The 21,031-nt window shown below is 31.8% G+C and overlaps 1 protein-coding gene across 1 annotated transcript in view; it reads right to left on the bottom strand.

Annotated features, from left to right (window-relative positions):
- The window catches only part of LOC113371448 (L-threonine ammonia-lyase), a 280,098-nt gene that overhangs the window by 25,965 nt on the left and 233,102 nt on the right, over window positions 1-21,031 (bottom strand). The window contains exon 7 of the mRNA XM_026612075.1: window positions 6,855-6,987. Within this exon, the coding sequence (XP_026467860.1) occupies window positions 6,855-6,987 (133 nt within the window). The remainder of the gene's footprint in view (window positions 1-6,854; window positions 6,988-21,031) is intronic.

The following is a 21,031-nucleotide window of genomic DNA, read 5'->3' as shown; positions in this document are numbered from 1 at the left end:
GGTCCATTACACTGACTGACTTGGAAAAACTAAAAGTAGTGGGCCATCTATGATTGAAGAATCATTTGGTACGTACTCGATAGCAAAGCGTTTTTGCAAAAGGCAATTTTACCGTTTCGGAGGTATGGAGCGCAAAAGGTGTAAAAATGGTTATGCATTTTTTGAGAGCATCTGATTAGATTAATTCAAAAAATCATTTGATTAAGTAAACGGTGTGCAAAAAATGCTTTTACAGAAAGCAATTTTGGTAATTCTGAACTTTTCAAAGAAAAAAGAACTCAAAATTTTCAAAAAAAAAAAGCTGTTTCAAAAAGCTCAAAATTTCATTTTTTTATTATTTTCAAAAACAACTGAATTTTGAAAATTTTTAAAAAATATCAAAATTTAAAAGAATGATTTTCTACAAAAATTTGAGAATATTTCGAAATTTTCAAACAAATCGAATATTTTCAAAAATTTTCAAATTTTCAAAAAAATAAAATTATTAAATTCCCCAAAAAATCCAAAATTCTAAAAAAGCTTTAAATTTTTGATAAACTTTCTAAATTATCAAAAAGAAAAATTAAAAATAATGAACAAATTTCTTATGAAAACATAAACATATACATAAGTTGTTTGCAGAATATGTTCATCGCCTCATTTAATAAGCACTTTCAAGTTTACAGTATTTATTTATAATAAATATTCAATTTGAAATTATTCAAAACGATTATTGATTTTTTTCATTCCTCGAATGTTTGATTACGGTATGGGAAGTTCCAGCAATTTGTCTTAAGGCATGACGCCATGCACCCCACTAGTTTATAATTATACACAAAATCCATAATTCAAAAAAAATCTGAAAAACTTGAAACGTAATCGGAATTCGATTAATTAGAGTTTGTAATGGCTATATGAATCAAAAGACGAAAAAAACTTGGATTGGATTATACCATGATTTCAGTGGAAAGTGAAAGCTTCCAGTTTGATTGTATTAACAATAATATATGGACAAACAAATATTGAACAAGTAGTCCTTGGCGTTTTATTGTTTTTATATTAGCTCATTGTCTAAAGCATACGAGCAATACATCCTTACATATCTAAAATAATGTATTATAGTAGGGAAAAAGCTTGTAAGTTGCCACCCCATCGCTTTTATGCCTATATCTTGACATTGAGTACACATATCTTTGATGTGAATATACCGTTGGAAAGAGGACCTCAAAAGCTTTAATCCATGGCATCAGATCGTTTGAGTTATGTGAAAATGAAAACTTTACAGTCGATTTTCAAAAGATTTTTAAAATGACCCCGCCAAAAAAGGCTTGTAAGTTGCCACCCCTGCAAAAATTGCTGAAAATTCGAGAAAACTGAAGTACAAACGCATGATTGACAAAATTTATGAAAATTTATTGATTGTGAACTTAAATGAGCGTTAAAATAAATTGAAAAAGAGCATGAAAAATTTAAATGAACAACGAATTGAATGAAAAATGACATCCAAAATTGAATTATTCATCATTTTCCTCTTTGTTGTCATCATCGGAGTCGCAATTCGGACAAACGTAAATACTCGAGCAACAATTCATCAATTATTCATGGTCACCAACATCATTAATATCGGGTACTTCGGCATTGAATTTATCGAGATAACGAGAAAAACTACGCATGCTGATCTTAAATTGTTTTGCGGTGCTTTTCTTCGATTTTTTGTCGATGACGACGGCTTTGATTGCAACAAGTAATGCATAAAAATTGGTTACACCAGAATCGGTTTTTCTTGGTCGACGTGCAGCCATACTAAAATTAAATTTTTATTATAAACATTGAAAAAAGTATATCCAAAAAATGGTAGAAAAATGCACTAAAAACAATTCAATTTAGTTTGAATGACGATTCCATACAATTAAAAAGTCATATAAAGACAATAGCATGACCAAACAATGAAAATAGTGGCGTGGCAACTTATAAGCCAAAAAAAGTGGCACCTTACATTTTCAACGCCATTTTGGAATAAATCGAAAAAATTTCACTAATCATTGTTTGTTCGGAAATGACTTCAGATTTTAAAAATTCATTGAATTTCAGTGCCAGCACATATGTTTACCTTAGTTTTCCAAATTGATTTGATTACTTTTTGAGAAAAAATAAAAATTATGTTTTTTATTTTTCAATTTTTTTTTGTATTCTAAACTTTGTACAGTGAAAACTGTGTTTTGTGGCTTTTCGCACCGAAACTAAACTGAAATTGGTTATGACGTATTTGCCATCGATGACAGCTGGAATTTTGGTATTGTCAGTGCTGGAACGTCAAAATCCAGCAGGGGTGGCCACTTACAAGCCTTTCTCCTATCAAAAATTCTCTAGAAATTATTTAGAGATACTTGTCAAAACAACGTTTGCCGAAACTGACGTGGGATCATAGGTTCCATTTGATTTTTGGGTGGTCATAAGCGGTCGGTTCAGTATTTATGGTATGAGGCTCTGCAGGGGGACAAGGATAAGTTGCAAGATCCAAGCCCCAAACTGTGGTCTTATATTCGGGGGCAGTAATACCAGCAGAGACTAAATTACGATGCAAGTAGTTTAAATATTAAAAATTAATGCCGATTATTTATTTAAAGCTTTTGTTATTATTACTGCTGTTTTGAGAAATTTAAGTTTATGAACCGAATGTTTGGTTATTTAGTCTAAGGTAAACGAACCATATTACGGCATGTTAAGGAACGTTTGACTTTAAAGACGAATTTTAGATAAAATAGGGAAGTGGACGAACTAAATCTGTTATTTTATTAATTCGATCTTTAAGATTATTATAAAACAAGATTTTTTGTCGTAGAACGTCATTTATAGAAATAATCGGCATTTTGGTGAACTACGCGTTTGTCTCTAATTCCGTGATAAAATTCAGTTCATGAACATAATGCCGGGAGTCATTGTACACTATTCCGTGATAGCGCTCGAAGCATACATTTTTGATCGTATTGCCTTGATAATTATAGTTGAATAGGTTATAAAAATACGGTTAATTATAAAATAATGCTTTGATACCATTTTAAACATTTATTTAGTTTTATAAAAATCATAAAAATATAAGAAGTTGAAAATCTTCTAAAATAAAAGTTGGTATTATTAAAGTAATAGCAGTTTAATAGTCATTATCAATACTGTTTCGGTAAATCAAATAAATGAAACAATAAAAGAATAATTTTTAACGGCAATTAAGCAAAAATATAAACTTAAAATAAATATAAAATTTAAACTCCAAATAAAAAAATTAAACTTGAAATAAAAGTTACAATTCCACCAACAAACGTAAATCTTTAAAGACTTTAAAATAATCTTTAAAAGTTTTTCAAGTTAACAATAACTACTAGCTTAAATCGGATTTGATTGAGAATTTTGTATGTTTTAAAAGCTTTAAAATACATTTATTATAGTATGGCAAATTTCTTTTAAATCCTTTTCCAGGGATTTGGGTAAATATTTAATTAAAGCCTTCGTTCTTTGAAAAACTGAAAGACCGATTTAAAATCATACCCAAATAAATTTACTGACATTGAATATAATTTTAATTATATTTATTAAACTGTATTAGACTATTAGAAAGTTACTGCATTCAAGAGTAGCCTCGGCAACTTATTTTCGAGTAGTTGCAATTCATATTAACTTAATAACTTATGATGTATGTTTGTTTTTTTGTTATGCAGGTTATATTATATTCCAAAAGCTCAATCGAATCAAAACTATCGTGTTTACAAGAATGTCCCTAGATTTCTGCATACATACATACATACCAGCGCCCTAGTGAATCCGCGCCCTATAAGTACCGTGCGCTATACGGGGTATACCTGTATTTTTATTCAATTTATATAATAGAAATAATTGATCATAGATGAAAAGGTAGAAATGAATAATTCTCTCATTACTACAATATTCTAGGTATATTGCAAAATGCAAATAAGTGAAAAAAATCGTGCACTTGCTTACTAAAGAGTGATCATTTCAAACCCAATTATCAGGGTTAAAAATTAAAAAAAACCTATACCGTAATAACGTTACAGTATTCTGTAGTCGTTAACAAACTTATTAACACCAGAAACACCGCCGAATTTAAGCACAGTTGAAAATAAAAGATAAAACTACTTCAGGTCTACTTCTCGTAATTGCGGGATACTAACGGAATTACGTTCACTGGTTCAGTTGCGTGAACCTAATTGCGAAAGTCATGAAATTGACAATTTTTTGACAAATATATGCTCGATTTAACTATAAAACTAATCTCTTACTATTACTGATGAAAAATTTCACATATTTGAATCAATTGAGTTTATCGGAATCGAATAAAAACCTTAAGCAATGGAATCGTCACATAATCTAACTCGCTAACAAGCTAGTATAAAATGGCGATCGGGTTACGACCGATGCTTTCAAAAGCTTTTTACGGCTATAAAAACTAATATTTAAATTTAAAAATCGTACTATTTTATCAAGATTCAAATTATAATTGATGTGCTATTGAATAAAATTATTATTTATTGACCGTTTTCTTATTTTGCGATCAAAATGAAAAACTCCCGTAATAATGTACTATCCCTGAATAGTGTACATTTATCTTATTTTTTTTTTCTTACCGCGTGATTCATTATTGTCTATATAAACGAGTTCTTATAAGCATCTTCGGATGTTATTTGATTTGAATCATGTTTGTCAGTATTATAACCAACTACACAGAAACACACCCACATAAGTTAAGTTTGTTTTCAAGATAACGTGTTCAAAAAAGCTGTACAAAAATCATTTTTGGTAACTTTTTCTTTTTTCTTTTTACATGTATTTTCTTATCAACAAATATTTATTATAATTTTAATTTCTTTTGTGCTTAATTTTGAAAACGTCGCGGTGTAAAGTTTGATAAGTACAGTTTTTCCAAACACAATTTTTTAGAAATATAATAAATTAAGTTCAGTTGAGGGTTAAATAGGCCCAACATATGTTTTTTATAGTTTTTATTTGTTCTAAAGATTACGATTTTTGATTTATAGCATGATGCGGACAGAGGTGGGCCACATTTTATTTTTGGTTGTAAAAATGTTTTTTGTTAACGTAAAGAAGTTGGTGCGGTTGGTCACTTCAATTAAAAGTGTCTGTCACAGTTATTGCACTCGATGAAGTTTTTTCTTGTCAGCTCTGCCAGCATTAATTTATTACAAATAATGCAAAAATCGATATCCTGTAATCGAAAAATGTGATAGTAAAATGTGTTTGTTCCTGATCTGGTGTGCATAACTTGGTCTTTTAATTAAATTTTCTAATATAATATTTTTAATTCTGTTTGGAGGGTATGTAATGACGCGTTGAAAAGACGATATGCTAACGTTAGTAACACCAGAAGCAGCGATATTTTATTTATTTTTACTTCTTTCATAACAATATTGAACTTTACATAATTTACATGTTTTTTTTTAAGAATTCTCTATTTTTAGGAAGGATGATGGCTGAAGTGATGAAAATAAGTAAATGTAAATTGTTTGAATAATTGATAAAAACACTTTACTGTGCAAAAAACGGCATTACTCAAGTGGCTTATGTTTGTCCACAAATAGTGGCTCACTTCTATCTACAAACGCCTTTTTTGCATATGCATCCCACAAAAACTCAATGTAAACAGTCGGCAAAAATCACTTTGCATTTTAAAGATTATATGTTTAAATAATAATTTGCACATTTACTTGACTTTTTCTTGCGAAAATTCAATGACAAATCGCGTAAAAGCGTACGAAGGTAAAAACTTTCTAGGCAAAATTCTTAGCGCGTTCCAGTCAACAATTATAGACACGGGTACGTGGAACCCAAACATCAATAGAAATTAACAACAAATTTTAGAGCCGACATTATGGATCCTCGGAACACCAAAGTACATAACCTCTAACCTTACGTTCATGTAAAAGTACTTCTTTTGGGTTCAGAGCGAATGCTTTGTTTGTCATTGAGAATATTTTGACAGAACTGTCACCTGCCAAAAATGTCCTTTCAATTGAAATTTGAATATAGATTTAATAATCAGCCTAGACATTATTAGAATACAATTTATTTATTAATAAGAGAAATATTATGTCTACATTATTATTGCCGAAAAGCAGCTGCGATATGCAAGAAGTTAAATTAATAGAAGATACGGTATATATTTGGTAGACAAAATTATATAATTTAATTAGATTGATTTTTTTTAACTTTTTAATGTCATCTTTTGCCTTACCCAACTACTTATTTCAGAATACAAAAAATTATTTACAAGTTTTATTGTATCAAAAATCCATTTGTTTGGGATTAGATATGGAAAATGTAATTAGTTGATCACAGATTGAATAGTGCAACAGGATTTTACAAGATAATTTACTCAAAATATAAACTTACGTAATAATGTATAATAAGTTATTAGTAAGACAAATGTTATTCAAATATTATAATTTTGAATGGAAGGTTGTATAAACTATAGGCAACATTATTGAAACAATTATTTAGCGTGGAAAAATCCAAGGTGATATTGTACTTTTACCGTGGATACTATCATAATATAATTCTTTCTGAATTTGTTATGCTGTTTAAAAGACTGCAATTTTCAAAACGTATACTTTTTATATTAAGTCCATAAATAAATCACAAAGGCACATTAAATAGGATATTGTGAAGTATGGGTTGAGATAATAAATAATCACAAAAGCACATTTAATAGGATATTATAAAATAAGCTGAGATATTAGACATTTTTGGAGTTTTTGAATTGTAGACGTCGGTATAAGACAATGTCTGTCGGGTCAACTGGTATATAAATAATTATACTTATAAAATGTGATATTTGTCATACATACTTCAACACTAAAGACGTCAGATCTTATCCAAGCTCGTTCGTGCATGATATCTTTTATAGAGACGCCAAGATCTGCTAACATACGACATAGTTCTGCTATGCCACCAGGACGATCGCTCACAGTAACTGTAAATCTAATAATATATTTATGTCATTAATTTATGCTGAAAAATCAATAAAAAGTAATATGGTTATATTAATTAATGTCAACCGCTATACAAATAATTTAGTACAATAAATTATTTACTATCATTCATCGAATAAGATATGTTTAGTTCGAAATAACTAAAACTGAAATTAGAGAAACGTGCTCATGTCTACTTGCTTGTACCAGTCTATCAAGTTGCGCGAAAAACATCCCACAAACGCTACAGAATGCATGTGCAAGTCATTGGTTTGCTCAATTATACCGTAACGTCTTTGGCAGATTTTGTAAATTGAAATTTTGGCCTATCACAGTTTTCATTTGTTTTCAATGCCAAACAATGTCTTGAATATTTTCAATGTCAAACAATGACATGTCGTTATATATATATATATATATATATATATATATATATATATATGTATGATTCTGAATTTGATGTTGACATATGTATTACAAAGTCTAATAATCGGGCATAACATCAATAAAAAACATGAATTTTTTTCAAAAATTTATTTTAAATCCATACGTTTCGGCTATAATCCTAGCCTTCATTCAGTGGAAACTAAAAATAAAATTAAAAACTAAAACAATTGAATTGGAGTGAAAAAAAAAATAAAATAGTAATTAGTACTTACAATTAGTAGATCTTAGTGTTAAATTGGAAAATTTTAATAATCCATGGTATTAGGATATGGTAATGCACTACACTATGTATTATAAACATTAACTTGAAATTACACAATATTTTCACAAAATACTGATTTGAAAAAATCACAAATGGATAGTGTGTTACTCGTAGACTGGTTGAAGATGTAATGGAGAAAGACATTTTTTAAAAAATATTTTTACCAAGATTCTAACATGTGTGGAACGAATTGCGAATCCTTTGCACGAACGCTTTTATTGTTTTGTAAGAAATTTGGAAATGTTATCTAAATAGAAGAGATTTGTGTCGCACAGCGTGTTGAGTTCATTCCGTTTATTTATTGTCTTATTGTTATAAATAGTTAAAAGAGATCCCTCTATAATTCTTCGTTTAAATAAATTTTGTTCGAATTGTAGTACAGTCGGATTAGAAAAGTCCATATTGTGTTTTAAAGTGTATATATGGTCTACAAGTACAGTTTTGAATTGTTTGGGGTTTTTTGAATTGTTTTTATGTTGTTGTAACCGTTTATTGAGGTTCTGGCTAGTTTCTCCTATGTAAATTAAATTACAGTCTAAACAATTTATTTGATAGACGATATATATATATATATATATATATATATATATATATTTTGTATGATTCTGAATTTGATGTTGACATATGTATTAACAAAGTCTAATAATCGGGCATAACATCAATAAAAAACGTTTTTTATTGATGTTATGCCCGATTATTAGACTTTGTTAATATATATATATATATATATATATATATATATATATATATATATATATATTAGCAAACTCGACGATCATTTATATTCATGATTATATTCATGATCTCTCTTATATATATATATATATATATATATATATATATATATATATATATATATATATATGAGTAAGTTCTTCAAGGGCATACATCAAATAAAAGGCAAAGATTTAGAAGTTAATCTTTAATTTTTCCAAACGTTTCGACATAGTATTTTATGTCATCATCAGTGGATCTACAGAATGAATATTGAAAAATTAATATAAACTAGGAAAAAATGACAGAAATTGGAAAAAGAACTATAGATATAAGTAATATAATTATAACAATAACAATTATACTTAACAGATAGATAAACAAGAGAAATGAAAAGTAAAAAGAAATATATACAAACATACAGTTACAAACAATACAGATAGTCTTTCGTTGTCCGTCGTAACGTACAGACGTGCCGTTTCAAATTGCCGCAATGATGTCGCAATCGACACCATTAGTGCCAGAATCGGAAGTGAAAACTTCCTATAATTGCTGTGAAACAAAGGCCCCAAATGTAGGCATTTGTAAAAACTGCGGAAAAATGTACCACATTAGTTGTGCTAATAGGAAAAACTTCAAATTTCTATATCGTAATCTGATACAGTGTTGTGTTAACAGTGAAGTGTACAGTGACCATATGGAAACAATTTCTAGGCTTGAAAAAACAATTGCCGACAAAAACACCATAATAGAAGACAAAATTACCATAATAAAGGATAAGGAGTACATAATTCAGCAGCTTGAGGATAAAATCAAGCTGCTGCAATGGGTAAATCCGAATCAAAAGAAGGAGCAGGTTTCTTCAGCTGCACCCAGTATTGATATCGATACTGAGAAAGCAGTCAATAAGAAATCAAAAAAAAAAAAGAATGGAAAGAAATCGAATATTAACAAGGAAAAAGATCCCAGCAAAATCTCAAGTGAACAAGTTAGTGTCGCAGTAGCAACGGCGCTGAAGAAACTGGAAGAGCGGAAAATTGAAACGTTCCGTGATGCCGTGGCGTCTACCGCTTTGCCTTCCAACGCCATTACTAACAATAAGAGCGTAACAGAAGAACAAAATTGGACTTTGGTCCAAAGAAAGAAAGCGCCAAGGCGAAAGGCCACAACTATCGAAGGCACAAATGCTAATGCCGTTATAAAAGGTGTGGTGAAGCAAGCGCATCTACATGTGTTTCGACTGGCGCCAGAAACAACGGAAGAGCAATTGGAAAATTACCTGCGGGACAAAAATTTCGAAAGCGTAACGTGCAAAAAAATTGCATCCAAACATCCAAACGTATATTCATCATTCAAGGTATCAGTTTTGGAATCAGATTTAGAAAAAATTAAATCGCCGGAAATATGGCCTCAAGGAGTATGCGTGGATCGTTTTTTATTCAGGCTCCAAAAGCAACCAAGCAACGACAAGTAAATATATTAAATATACTCTGTCTGAACATTCAATGCTTATCAAATAAATCAGCTGCTTTGTCAAATGTAGTCAACGTAAATAATATTGACCTACTTTGTCTGACAGAACACTGGTTAAATGACAAACAAATCAATTTATTTAATATTCGTGACTTTTGGCTGATCAGCAGTTTTTGCCGTAGTGAACACATACATGGCGGAGTTGCAATATTTTGCCGAAATCACCTTGACTGCGCCGAATTAAATGACATGGCAGTGCAACCTGCTGAGCTTGCATGCGAAGTAGCGGCGTGTTATTTAAAACAAATAAAAACAATTATTATTGTTATTTACAGGTCGCCAAATTCGACTTTAAATATGTTTTTATTAAAACTTGAAGAAATACTAACGCGCATATTTAACACATTCGAATCGAAAACTAAAGTCATCATATGCGGTGATTTCAATGTGGATTTCTTAGTAGATTCGAATGATAAAATTGCGCTAATTAACTCTGCTTCCACTTTTGGACTGGAACATAGGTTAATGAAACCAACACACATCAACGTGAACTCTAAAACTTGCATCGATAATGCATTCACAAACTTACAATCAGACCAATTCATGATTGATACTTTATCATGTTCGATCTCCGACCATGAAGCATTGATTATGAATCTCAAAACTTCTTCTACCAACGCGAACATCCGCATAATAAGAAAAATAAATGAAAAAAACTTGGAACACTTCAAAAAACAACTATCTCTAGTTAATTGGAATTGCTTGGACCAGACTGAAAATAGCAACAAACAATTCAATATTTTTCTGAATATTTTTAAACAAATAGCAAACAACGCGTTTCCTTACAAACGCATATTGATAAACAAAAACAAAATTTCGGCACAGTCAGAAAATCTACGAAATCTCAAAGAACTTGTGGATTTTCTATATGATGCTTTTAAACAGTCACAGCGAATTGATCTGAAACAATACTTTGAACATTATAAAAGATTATATAACCATAAAATGGAAATGGAACGTCAACAAAGTAATGTAATGAATATAGTTAAATCAGATAATAAACAACAAACTATATGGAATATAATAAAACAAGAAACAGGTCAAAAATATTCAAATAATATCGGAATTGGTACGCCATCAGCAAACGAATTTAATCATTTTTTCAGGAATGTAGCTGTCAATCTAACCAAGGACTTGCTCGACGCAAAGACTAGACCCGAAGCTTATTTAGCCAAGGTATATGTCAGTGGGCGAAGTATGTTCTTGAGACCAACATCTCCAGAAGAAATTGTTACAGCGATTAAACAGATGAAAAACAAGACATCACTTGACGCTTTTGGACTAAACGCTAAAATGATCAAACCAGTAGCCGAGTATATAGCTTCACCGCTCTGTGCAATCGTGAACAGTGTATTCGATACAGGACAGTTTCCAGATAAAATGAAACTGGCGAGAATCATTCCAGTGTATAAATCCGGAGACCGCCAAGATGCATCCAATTATCGGCCAATCGCCATACTGCCTGTATTTTCTAAACTGATTGAAATGTTGTTGGCCTCAAGAATACTAAATTTCTTTGAAGCCAATAACCATTCAAACAACAGTCAATTTGGGTTTAGAAAGGGGTTGAATACGATCGACGCCATAGTAAATTTTCTAAATTTCATACAAGATTCTTTAGAGAATCATGAACATTGCGGTGCGCTGTTCTGTGACCTTAGTAAGGCATTCGATTGCGTACCACACAAAATACTTCTAAAAAAACTTGAATATTATGGACTGAGAGGTGTTCCGTTAACGCTGATGCAATCCTACTTCACGAATCGTCAACAATTCGTCGACTGGCAATATAAGCTCAGTAATGCAGAAGTAGTACCAGATATTGGAATTGTCCAAGGCAGTATTTTAGGTCCGCTACTATTCCTAATATTTGTGAATGACCTGCCCTCCAACTTGAATTGCCATTCGACTCAGTTCGCAGACGATACGGCACTGGCAGTTGCAAGCAAAGACATAAAAGTTATGAATGAAAAGAGGCAAAATGCTTATAAACAAGCTGAAGAGTGGTTCCTCGCCAATAAAATTGTTCTGAATAAAAACAAAACTGTTTCTATTAATTTTACAGCTAGTAGAAGACATGTTGAACTTCAAGGCGGTGAAGTCAAATACTTGGGACTAACAATGGATAGTTTGCTGACCTGGGCCAAACATATAGAGTTGCTATGCGCAAGGCTCTCGAAAGCCATTTATGCCATTAGAAGAATTAGATCCATAATAAACCAGGAATGTGCCAGGGAAACCTACTTTGCTATGTTCCATTCTGTACTTTCATACGGAATATTAGCTTGGGGACATAGTGCGCACACTTCTAAAGTTATGGATCTACAAAAGAAGGCGGTTAGAGCAATAGAAGGAGTCTCACCTTGGGAGCCTTGCAGGCCGCTATTCATAAAACACAAAATTTTGACTGTCACAAACATTTATATTTGGCAACAAGCTATTGCGGTACATGCGGAGAAAACTAATCATTTATTGAGAAGCGATGTCCACGACCACAATACGCGTAATAAAAATGCAGTGATATGTCCAAAAATCAAACTTAAATCATCGCTAAGAACTACATTGGGAGCCAAGATCTATAATAAGCTACTTGATGGATGGAGATGCAAAACAAGATTCACCTTTAAAAATATTGTTAAAAATTATTTACTAAATAATCCCTATTATTTTATAAATGAATTTCTAGAATAACTATGTATTGTAAATGACTTAAATTGTAACTATTGAATTTTAATAAAGTTCTATTCTATTCTATTCTATTCTACAAAAGCGTAATATATATACATAAATATACACACAAACAAACATGTATATATGATATACATGTAAAAACACGTACACATATGCATATATACATACGAATAATACGTATATATAAACATATACATACGGACATGTACATATGTATATATACACATATATACATACATACACATACACATATACACATATACATACATACATATATATACATATATATATACATATATATATATACATACATACATATGCAATACAGACACATACACATATATAGACAATGAAGGTAACTTACATAAATATGGTCTTACATCAGTAGCTAGCGCAAGGAACATAATTTTGCACTATCATATATACATAAACTTGTTTTTTTTATATTATTTTGTTGAACAGAGTATAGCAAAATATTTGTGAAATATATAATATATTTTGCACAGAGAACGTAGTTTATGTGACAGAGCCCGAGGCTGAAGTAACATGTGTTTAAAAATTATTTGAAGACCGTTTGAGGGAATAGTTGGCGGGTTTTTTACAATCAGTGTTTCGAAGTATGGGTGAGAGGCTAAGAATCAGAGTTCGGGATCGGACCGCGTAAGGGTAGGTTTACAGGTTCGGAATTACGTAGGTTAAGAGGAAACAAATTTGGAAATATTATTAAGTATCACCTGATAATTTTCACAGAGTAAGGAGGCATCATGGCGTTTATTAATACAAAATTTGGAGGTGCTGATCAGACAAGATTCAGCAAATCTTCTCTGAATAATGTTCCGTTCGTGATAAAGTATACTAGCGTTATAAAAGTCAAAAGAATGTTTAAAATTTTTTATATGTTCTGTTATCATGGTTTGATTTTGTCGTGGGTTTTTAGAGTTATTATCATGTTGTTTTAGTCGTTTTATTAAATTTTGTCCAGTTTCACCTATGTAAATGGAATCACAATCATTGCATTTTAATTTATAAACAATATTTGATGTGCGTTCCAAACTAGTGGGTGACTTGAGGTTGGAAAAAAGGGAGCTAAGGGTTAAGTCTATGTTACAAATTAATCTTAAGTCGACCTTGTGGAACAGTTTTTTCCAAATGGGAAAGAGTTCTTTAATAAACGGGAGACAAACATTACCAATAAAGTTATTGTCTTTGGAGATTTTGGTGGAAGAAGAAGAGATATTATTGTTATTATTGAGAAATTTGAGTCTATTGTACGTGACAGAGTTTATGAGATTAGGAGGATAAGAGTTATTAATAAGTGTTGTGTGGATTAACGATAAATTAGCAGACCAAAATTGTTTGTCCGAGAGAAGTATGGCGTGGTCAACTAAATTATTTATTTTTTTTTTTTATTTTATTTTATTTTTATTCTGCAATCTATAAAAATAATTATATTTAGCAGAGAATGCTGACAAGTGTTTACAATTGGTTGTTTACAAATTAGTACATACGCCCAGTGGTGTATCTACTATAGTTAATATATAAAAAAGAAAAAACTAAAGACAAATATAGAGAAAAAAAAATATAAATATAAAAATAAACTATAATAAATCTCGAGGTATTTTCCTTTTGAGCCTGGTCGGCTGGCCTTCCTGGTATAAGTTGCATGCTAGTTGGTTTGGATGTGCGTCAATTCTATTCTTATAATTACAGGCAAACATTGATATATGTTCTTGAATTGTAGGTATACCCGTGTCTTTGTGGAGAATCCATGTTGGCGTGTAGTGAGGAGCGTTTAATATTTGCCGCAGGAATTTGTTTTGTGCTCGTTGTATTATGTTTAAATTGCTCTTTTTAGCAGTACCTCAAAGTTGTAATCCGTAGGTCCACACGGGTTTGATCACAGCCTTATATATAAGTAATTTGTTGTAAGTTGATAATTCTGATTTTCTGTTTAAGAGCCAATAATAATTTTTGAAGATTAGATCTATTTGTTGTTTTTTGTTCTTTATATGTACTTTCCAGTTGAGTTTCCTATCTAAGTGAATGCCGAGATACTTTATTGATTCTTTGGACGGAATAATTTCATCGTTGAGTACAACTGCTGGGCAAGTTTGGGTGCGAAGCGTGAAAGTTATATGGACTGATTTTGTGCTATTTACTTCTATCCACCACAACGAAAACCATTTCTCAGCTAAGCTGAGATGGTGCTGAAGGCTGTTGGAAGCTGCAGTCGGATCTTGGTTTGTGGCGATGATGCACGTATCATCAGCAAATGTGGCTAAACTCGTGTCAGTTGAAGTTGGAAAATCAGCTGTAAAAATTAAAAATAGTGTTGGGGCGAGGACACTCCCTTGAGGCACTCCAGAATTAATTTCGGTAATATTTGAGTCCGTATCGGCGATGCTGACAAAAAAGTTTTTATTTTGTAAATAGGATTTTATTAATAGGAATAAAGAATCTGGTAAACATCTTTTAACTTTATACATTAATCCGGTATGCCATACTTTGTCAAATGCCTGCTTGAGATCCAAAAAAGCCGCAGAACAGTACTCTTTATTATGCAGCGCATTGTTTATTACGTTTATTATTCTGTGAACTTGCTCAATTGTTGAATGTTTGTCGCAAAACCCAAATTGATGGTTCGGAATAAAACTTTGTTCTTGTAGGATTATTTTAATCCGTTGAAGAATTAGCTTTTCAAATATTTTCGATATGCAAGACAATAAACTTATCGGCCGGTAGGAAGATAATAGATAAGGGTCTTTACCTGGTTTCACTATAAGGATTATTTTAGCTCTTTTCCAAGACTGCGGAAAAGTTTTCATTCTCAGTATAGAGTTATATATTATTGTGAGCATTCTAATAGCTTTTCTTGGAAGTTCTTTAAGCATTTTAATAGAAATCCGGTCTGGTCCAGGTGATTTTCTAGAATTTGCTTTTGCAATTTCTTGGGTTACTTCAGCCGCAGTAAAACGATTAACATCATGAGTCACTAGCGACGGTGAATCCTGAAGAAAATCATAAATGAATTGTTCATCATTGGAGTTGCATTTACGTGAAAATGGCTGAAATGTGAGGCGCAGGTGTTCGGCGAATGCATTAGTTTTTTCTTCTGGACTTCTTGCCCATGAACCGTCTGTTTTTCTTAAAGGAGGAATTGGTACAACTGGTTTTTTCAATTTTTTGGTTGCTTTCCAAAGAGAATAATTTGTTTCACTACTTGCAGAAAGATTATGTAAGTAGTTTTCAAAAGAAACATTTTTATAATTTATTATTAAATTTTTCAGGTCTCTGCATGCACTGTTAAATTTTCTTTTATCTTCCGGTGATCTAGTTATTTGCCAAATTCTTCTTAATTTCCTTTTCTGTGCAATGATTTTTTTAATATCTATGGGCACAGAGTGACTGTGATTGTGATTTAGAATAGGAGTCGATATTTTAGCTGCTGCAATTAATGTATTTGTGAAGTTGTTGATACCGATATTCAAATCATTCTCACTTTTTAATGGAATATTACAGTTAATGGTGTCTTCGATGTATTCTTGGAAAAGAAGCCAATCGGTAAATTTGTTTGTAAGCGAACTCATGACTTTGGTTGGAGTATTAGTGGAGTATTTAAGAATTACTGGTGAATGATCAGAACTGAGATCCAGACTTGAATTTATTTCAACACTCTCGTTTTTAATATTTTTGGCTACAAAAAAATCGAGGAGGTCTGGAATTTTGTTCAAATCAGTTGGCCAGTATGTGGGCTCACCCGTAGAAAATGTCCGAAGATTATTATTATTTATTGTATTATACAATTGACGGCCTCTAGGTGTTATTAGTCTAGATCCCCAAAATGTGTGCTTTGCGTTATAATCACCTCCCGCAATAAACAAATTTCCAAGGCTGGTAAAAAAAATTGTAAACTGATTTTCAGTAATAATGTGCCTTGGCGGACAATAGATTGCCGACACTGTAATTTTGTGAGTCATTAGGTCAATTAAAACATTTGTCGATTGTATGTAGTCAGTATAAAAAGGTTCTGTCTCGTAATGTCTTATGTTTGACTTTATGATAATGGCAGTGCCACCGTGAGGTCTGTCGTCCGGGTGATTTGTGGTATATGTGTGATAATTAGGAAAACGAATATTGTGATTTGTCTCGGTAAAATGCGTCTCGGAAATTAGCATAATGTCTACGTCATTGGTAGTTAAAAATTGTTTGAGTTCATGGACATGATTGCTCAAGCCGTTCGAGTTCCATATGCAAATTGTTAGTTGCATAGACATAATTATTTTTTATTAGATAAAATTGTTGTTAGTAAATTAAGCATTATGCCCATTTGTTCTGTCAATATTTTAATCATGTTTTTAAGTTCTGTTAAGTCATTAGATTTATTGTTAGTATTGTTTTCAGAGTTACTATTGTTTATTGAGTTCGTTGAGTCAGTAGGTAAAGTTGTGTTGTTTCTAGTAATATTGGAGTAAGTTACGCCCGGTCTTAAAGTAGCATTTGGTTTTAAATTTTGCACATTACTTGTTTTCTGACGTAATGAAGTGTTTTTTTTTCAATATATTCTTTATAGACGTGACAGCCTTTATAGTTAGCAGGGTGATTTTCATTACAAAGGACACACTTCACTTGGTCGACCCTTTTTCCCACTTGCATTTTTCTGTCAAGTGATCTTGAGCGCATTTAACGCATCTGGGGGTGCGGTGGCAATAATTTCTGGTATGACCATACCTTTGGCAGCGAGTGCACTGAACAATTTCTCTAGAGAACCTCTTTGCCTCTATTTCTACTTTAGTTTTATATAAAAAATCAATTTTATAAAAATCTTTATTATTAGGCTGTTGTTCAAGCTCAATTAAAAACATGTTCAGAGGGAATTTTGAGATTCTGCTTTTAATGTTCTCAATACGAACGACTTTGTGACCTAACTGTTGTATTTCATTTTTGAGCATATCTGTATCCGTGCTGAAATGTAGGTTTTTAACCACTATTTTGAACGTTTTTTTACATTTCTCCTGGAAAGAATGCATTTGAGTACCCCTCTCTTTCAGAAGTTTGCGAATTTTATTGTAAAGTTTAGCATTATCAAGATTAACTCTAACCCTAGTTTCGTCAATAACTTTTATTTGATAAAGATTTTTTGCTTCACATTCTAAGAGTTGAGCTAATGGTTTGATATCACGTACCTCATGTATAAAAATTGGCGGCGGTCTGTTAACTGGGCTGCATTTATCACTCGAGTCTTCGGTATTAGGATTAGCTAAAACTTCATATATATTGCTTGTGGGAGTTGGGTTTAGCCAGTAGTTCGAATTTGAAGATGTTTTTTTGCATGTTGATTCTTCATTTAAATTTCTTTTGAATTTTTTGTTTCTTACTTCAAACCATTCTGAATCCTTACTGGTGGTTGCTTCTTGATTAAATTCATTTAGGGAAATTGAGTCATTTTTCTGATGTAAAGAATCTTCTTCAACAATATCTGTATTAGACCTCTTATACTTGTTAGCACTCGTATAGACCTTTTTCGGTTTGACTGGGGAGCATTCTAAATCCATCTGATCGGTATCCGTATTTAAAATTTTTGACATTTTCAAGTAAAAGTTATTAATTCCCCCGTAGGGGAATATTTCTCTATTACGTACTCACACAGGAATGTTTCTATTCAAATTTTTAGACCAAAATCATAAAATTCCTGCAAGTTATTTGCAAATTTAATAAATTTAATATTTCTCAGTATTATGAATGTCACAATATTTTGTTTTTTTTGACAAAACTAAATTAATTATAGTACCTATTTTCATGCTAGATGGGTGATAGGAATGAAAATTTAAATACCTGCCCGACCAAGTAGGTTTTTGGTACCAATTTGTGATGATACGGTTATCTAAGGTTTTTATAATTTTGACGTCAAGAAAGCTGATGGAATTGTTCTGTTCTTTTTCGAAAGTGAATGAGAGATGTTCATTGAAAGAGTTGAAATTGTGAAGTAAAAGTTCAAAGTTTTTAAATGGCACACAAGTAAAAATGTCATCTACGTACCTGTAATAGAATTGAAGATCTAATTTGCAAGAATTAAACACTTTGGTCTCTAAATATTGTAAAGATAACTCAGCGAGTGCTGGAGATATAGAAGAACCCATAGGTGTGCCAAAAATTTGGTAATAGAAACGGTCGTTGAATTCAAAATATGTGTTGGAAATTATAAATTTTATTGACTCAAGAAACCAGTGTAATGAGATAGTTGTATGACATGAAATTTCGTCCCATCTAGCTGTGATAGCGTCTAAAATTAATTGTAGGGGAACGTTGGTGAAGAGGGATACCACGTCTAGACTCACTAGTAAAGAATTATCAGGAAGTACAATATCACGGAGTTTATTAACCAATTCAAAGGAGTTTTTTACAAAAAAGGGGGACTTAACAGTGACTGAAGAAAGTATGGTGTTGAGAAATTTGGAGAATTTTGAGAGCGGGGAGTTCAAGTCAGCAACGATTGGTCTGAAAGGTACGTTAGGTAGTCCGTAAAGTTTGGGGTTATACGGGTGTAGGTTTTTGAGGTTTGAAACCGTTCTTTTCACAAATTCATCAGCGTTTTAGTCTCAAAAAATCAAATTTCTCCAGAAATTGTGCCTAGCCTCAAAAACCTACACCCGTATAACCCCAAACTTTACGGACTACCCAAAATACATAAACCTAACGTACCTTTCAGACCAATCGTTGCTGACTTGAACTCCCCGCTCTCAAAATTCTCCAAATTTCTCAACACCATACTTTCTTCAGTCACTGTTAAGTCCCCCTTTTTTGTAAAAAACTCCTTTGAATTGGTTAATAAACTCCGTGATATTGTACTTCCTGATAATTCTTTACTAGTGAGTCTAGACGTGGTATCCCTCTTCACCAACGTTCCCCTACAATTAATTTTAGACGCTATCACAGCTAGATGGGACGAAATTTCATGTCATACAACTATCTCATTACACTGGTTTCTTGAGTCAATAAAATTTATAATTTCCAACACATATTTTGAATTCAACGACCGTTTCTATTACCAAATTTTTGGCACACCTATGGGTTCTTCTATATCTCCAGCACTCGCTGAGTTATCTTTACAATATTTAGAGACCAAAGTGTTTAATTCTTGCAAATTAGATCTTCAATTCTATTACAGGTACGTAGATGACATTTTTACTTGTGTGCCATTTAAAAACTTTGAACTTTTACTTCACAATTTCAACTCTTTCAATGAACATCTCTCATTCACTTTCGAAAAAGAACAGAACAATTCCATCAGCTTTCTTGACGTCAAAATTATAAAAACCTTAGATAACCGTATCATCACAAATTGGTACCAAAAACCTACTTGGTCGGGCAGGTATTTAAATTTTCATTCCTATCACTCATCTAGCATGAAAATAGGTACTATAATTAATTTAGTTGACCACGCCATACTTCTCTCGGACAAACAATTTTGGTCTGCTAATTTATCGTTAATCCACACAACACTTATTAATAACTCTTATCCTCCTAATCTCATAAACTCTGTCACGTACAATAGACTCAAATTTCTCAATAATAACAATAATATCTCTTCTTCTTCCACCAAAATCTCCAAAGACAATAACTTTATTGGTAATGTTTGTCTCCCGTTTATTAAAGAACTCTTTCCCATTTGGAAAAAACTGTTCCACAAGGTCGACTTAAGATTAATTTGTAACATAGACTTAACCCTTAGCTCCCTTTTTTCCAACCTCAAATCACCCACTAGTTTGTAACGCACATCAAATATTGTTTATAAATTAAAATGCAATGATTGTGATTCCATTTACATAGGTGAAACTGGACAAAATTTAATAAAACGACTAAAACAACATGATAATAACTCTAAAAACCCACGACAAAATCAAACCATGATAACAGAACATATAAAAAATTTTAAACATTCTTTTGACTTTTATAACGCTAGTATACTTTATCACGAACGGAACATTATTCAGAGAAGATTTGCTGAATCTTGTCTGATCAGCACCTCCAAATTTTGTATTAATAAACGCCATGATGCCTCCTTACTCTGTGAAAATTATCAGGTGATACTTAATAATATTTCCAAATTTGTTTCCTCTTAACCTACGTAATTCCGAACCTGTAAACCTACCCTTACGCGGTCCGATCCCGAACTCTGATTCTTAGCCTCTCACCCATACTTCGAAACACTGATTGTAAAAAACCCGCCAACTATTCCCTCAAACGGTCTCTTCAAATAATTTTTAAACACATGTTACTTCAGCCTCGGGCTCTGTCACATAAACTACGTTCTCTGTGTAAAATATATTATATATTTCACAAATATTTTGCTATACTCTGTTCAACAAAATAATATAAAAAAAACAAGTTTATGTATATATGATAGTGC

Source organism: Ctenocephalides felis, unplaced genomic scaffold, assembly GCF_003426905.1.
Source record: "Ctenocephalides felis isolate EL2017-DRISC unplaced genomic scaffold, ASM342690v1 CF-g0.4_SCAFFOLD_01492, whole genome shotgun sequence".
Lineage (NCBI taxonomy): Eukaryota > Metazoa > Arthropoda > Insecta > Siphonaptera > Pulicidae > Ctenocephalides > Ctenocephalides felis.
The sequence above is the reverse complement of the archived record's forward strand: the minus strand, read 5'-3'. Positions and strand labels throughout refer to the sequence as shown.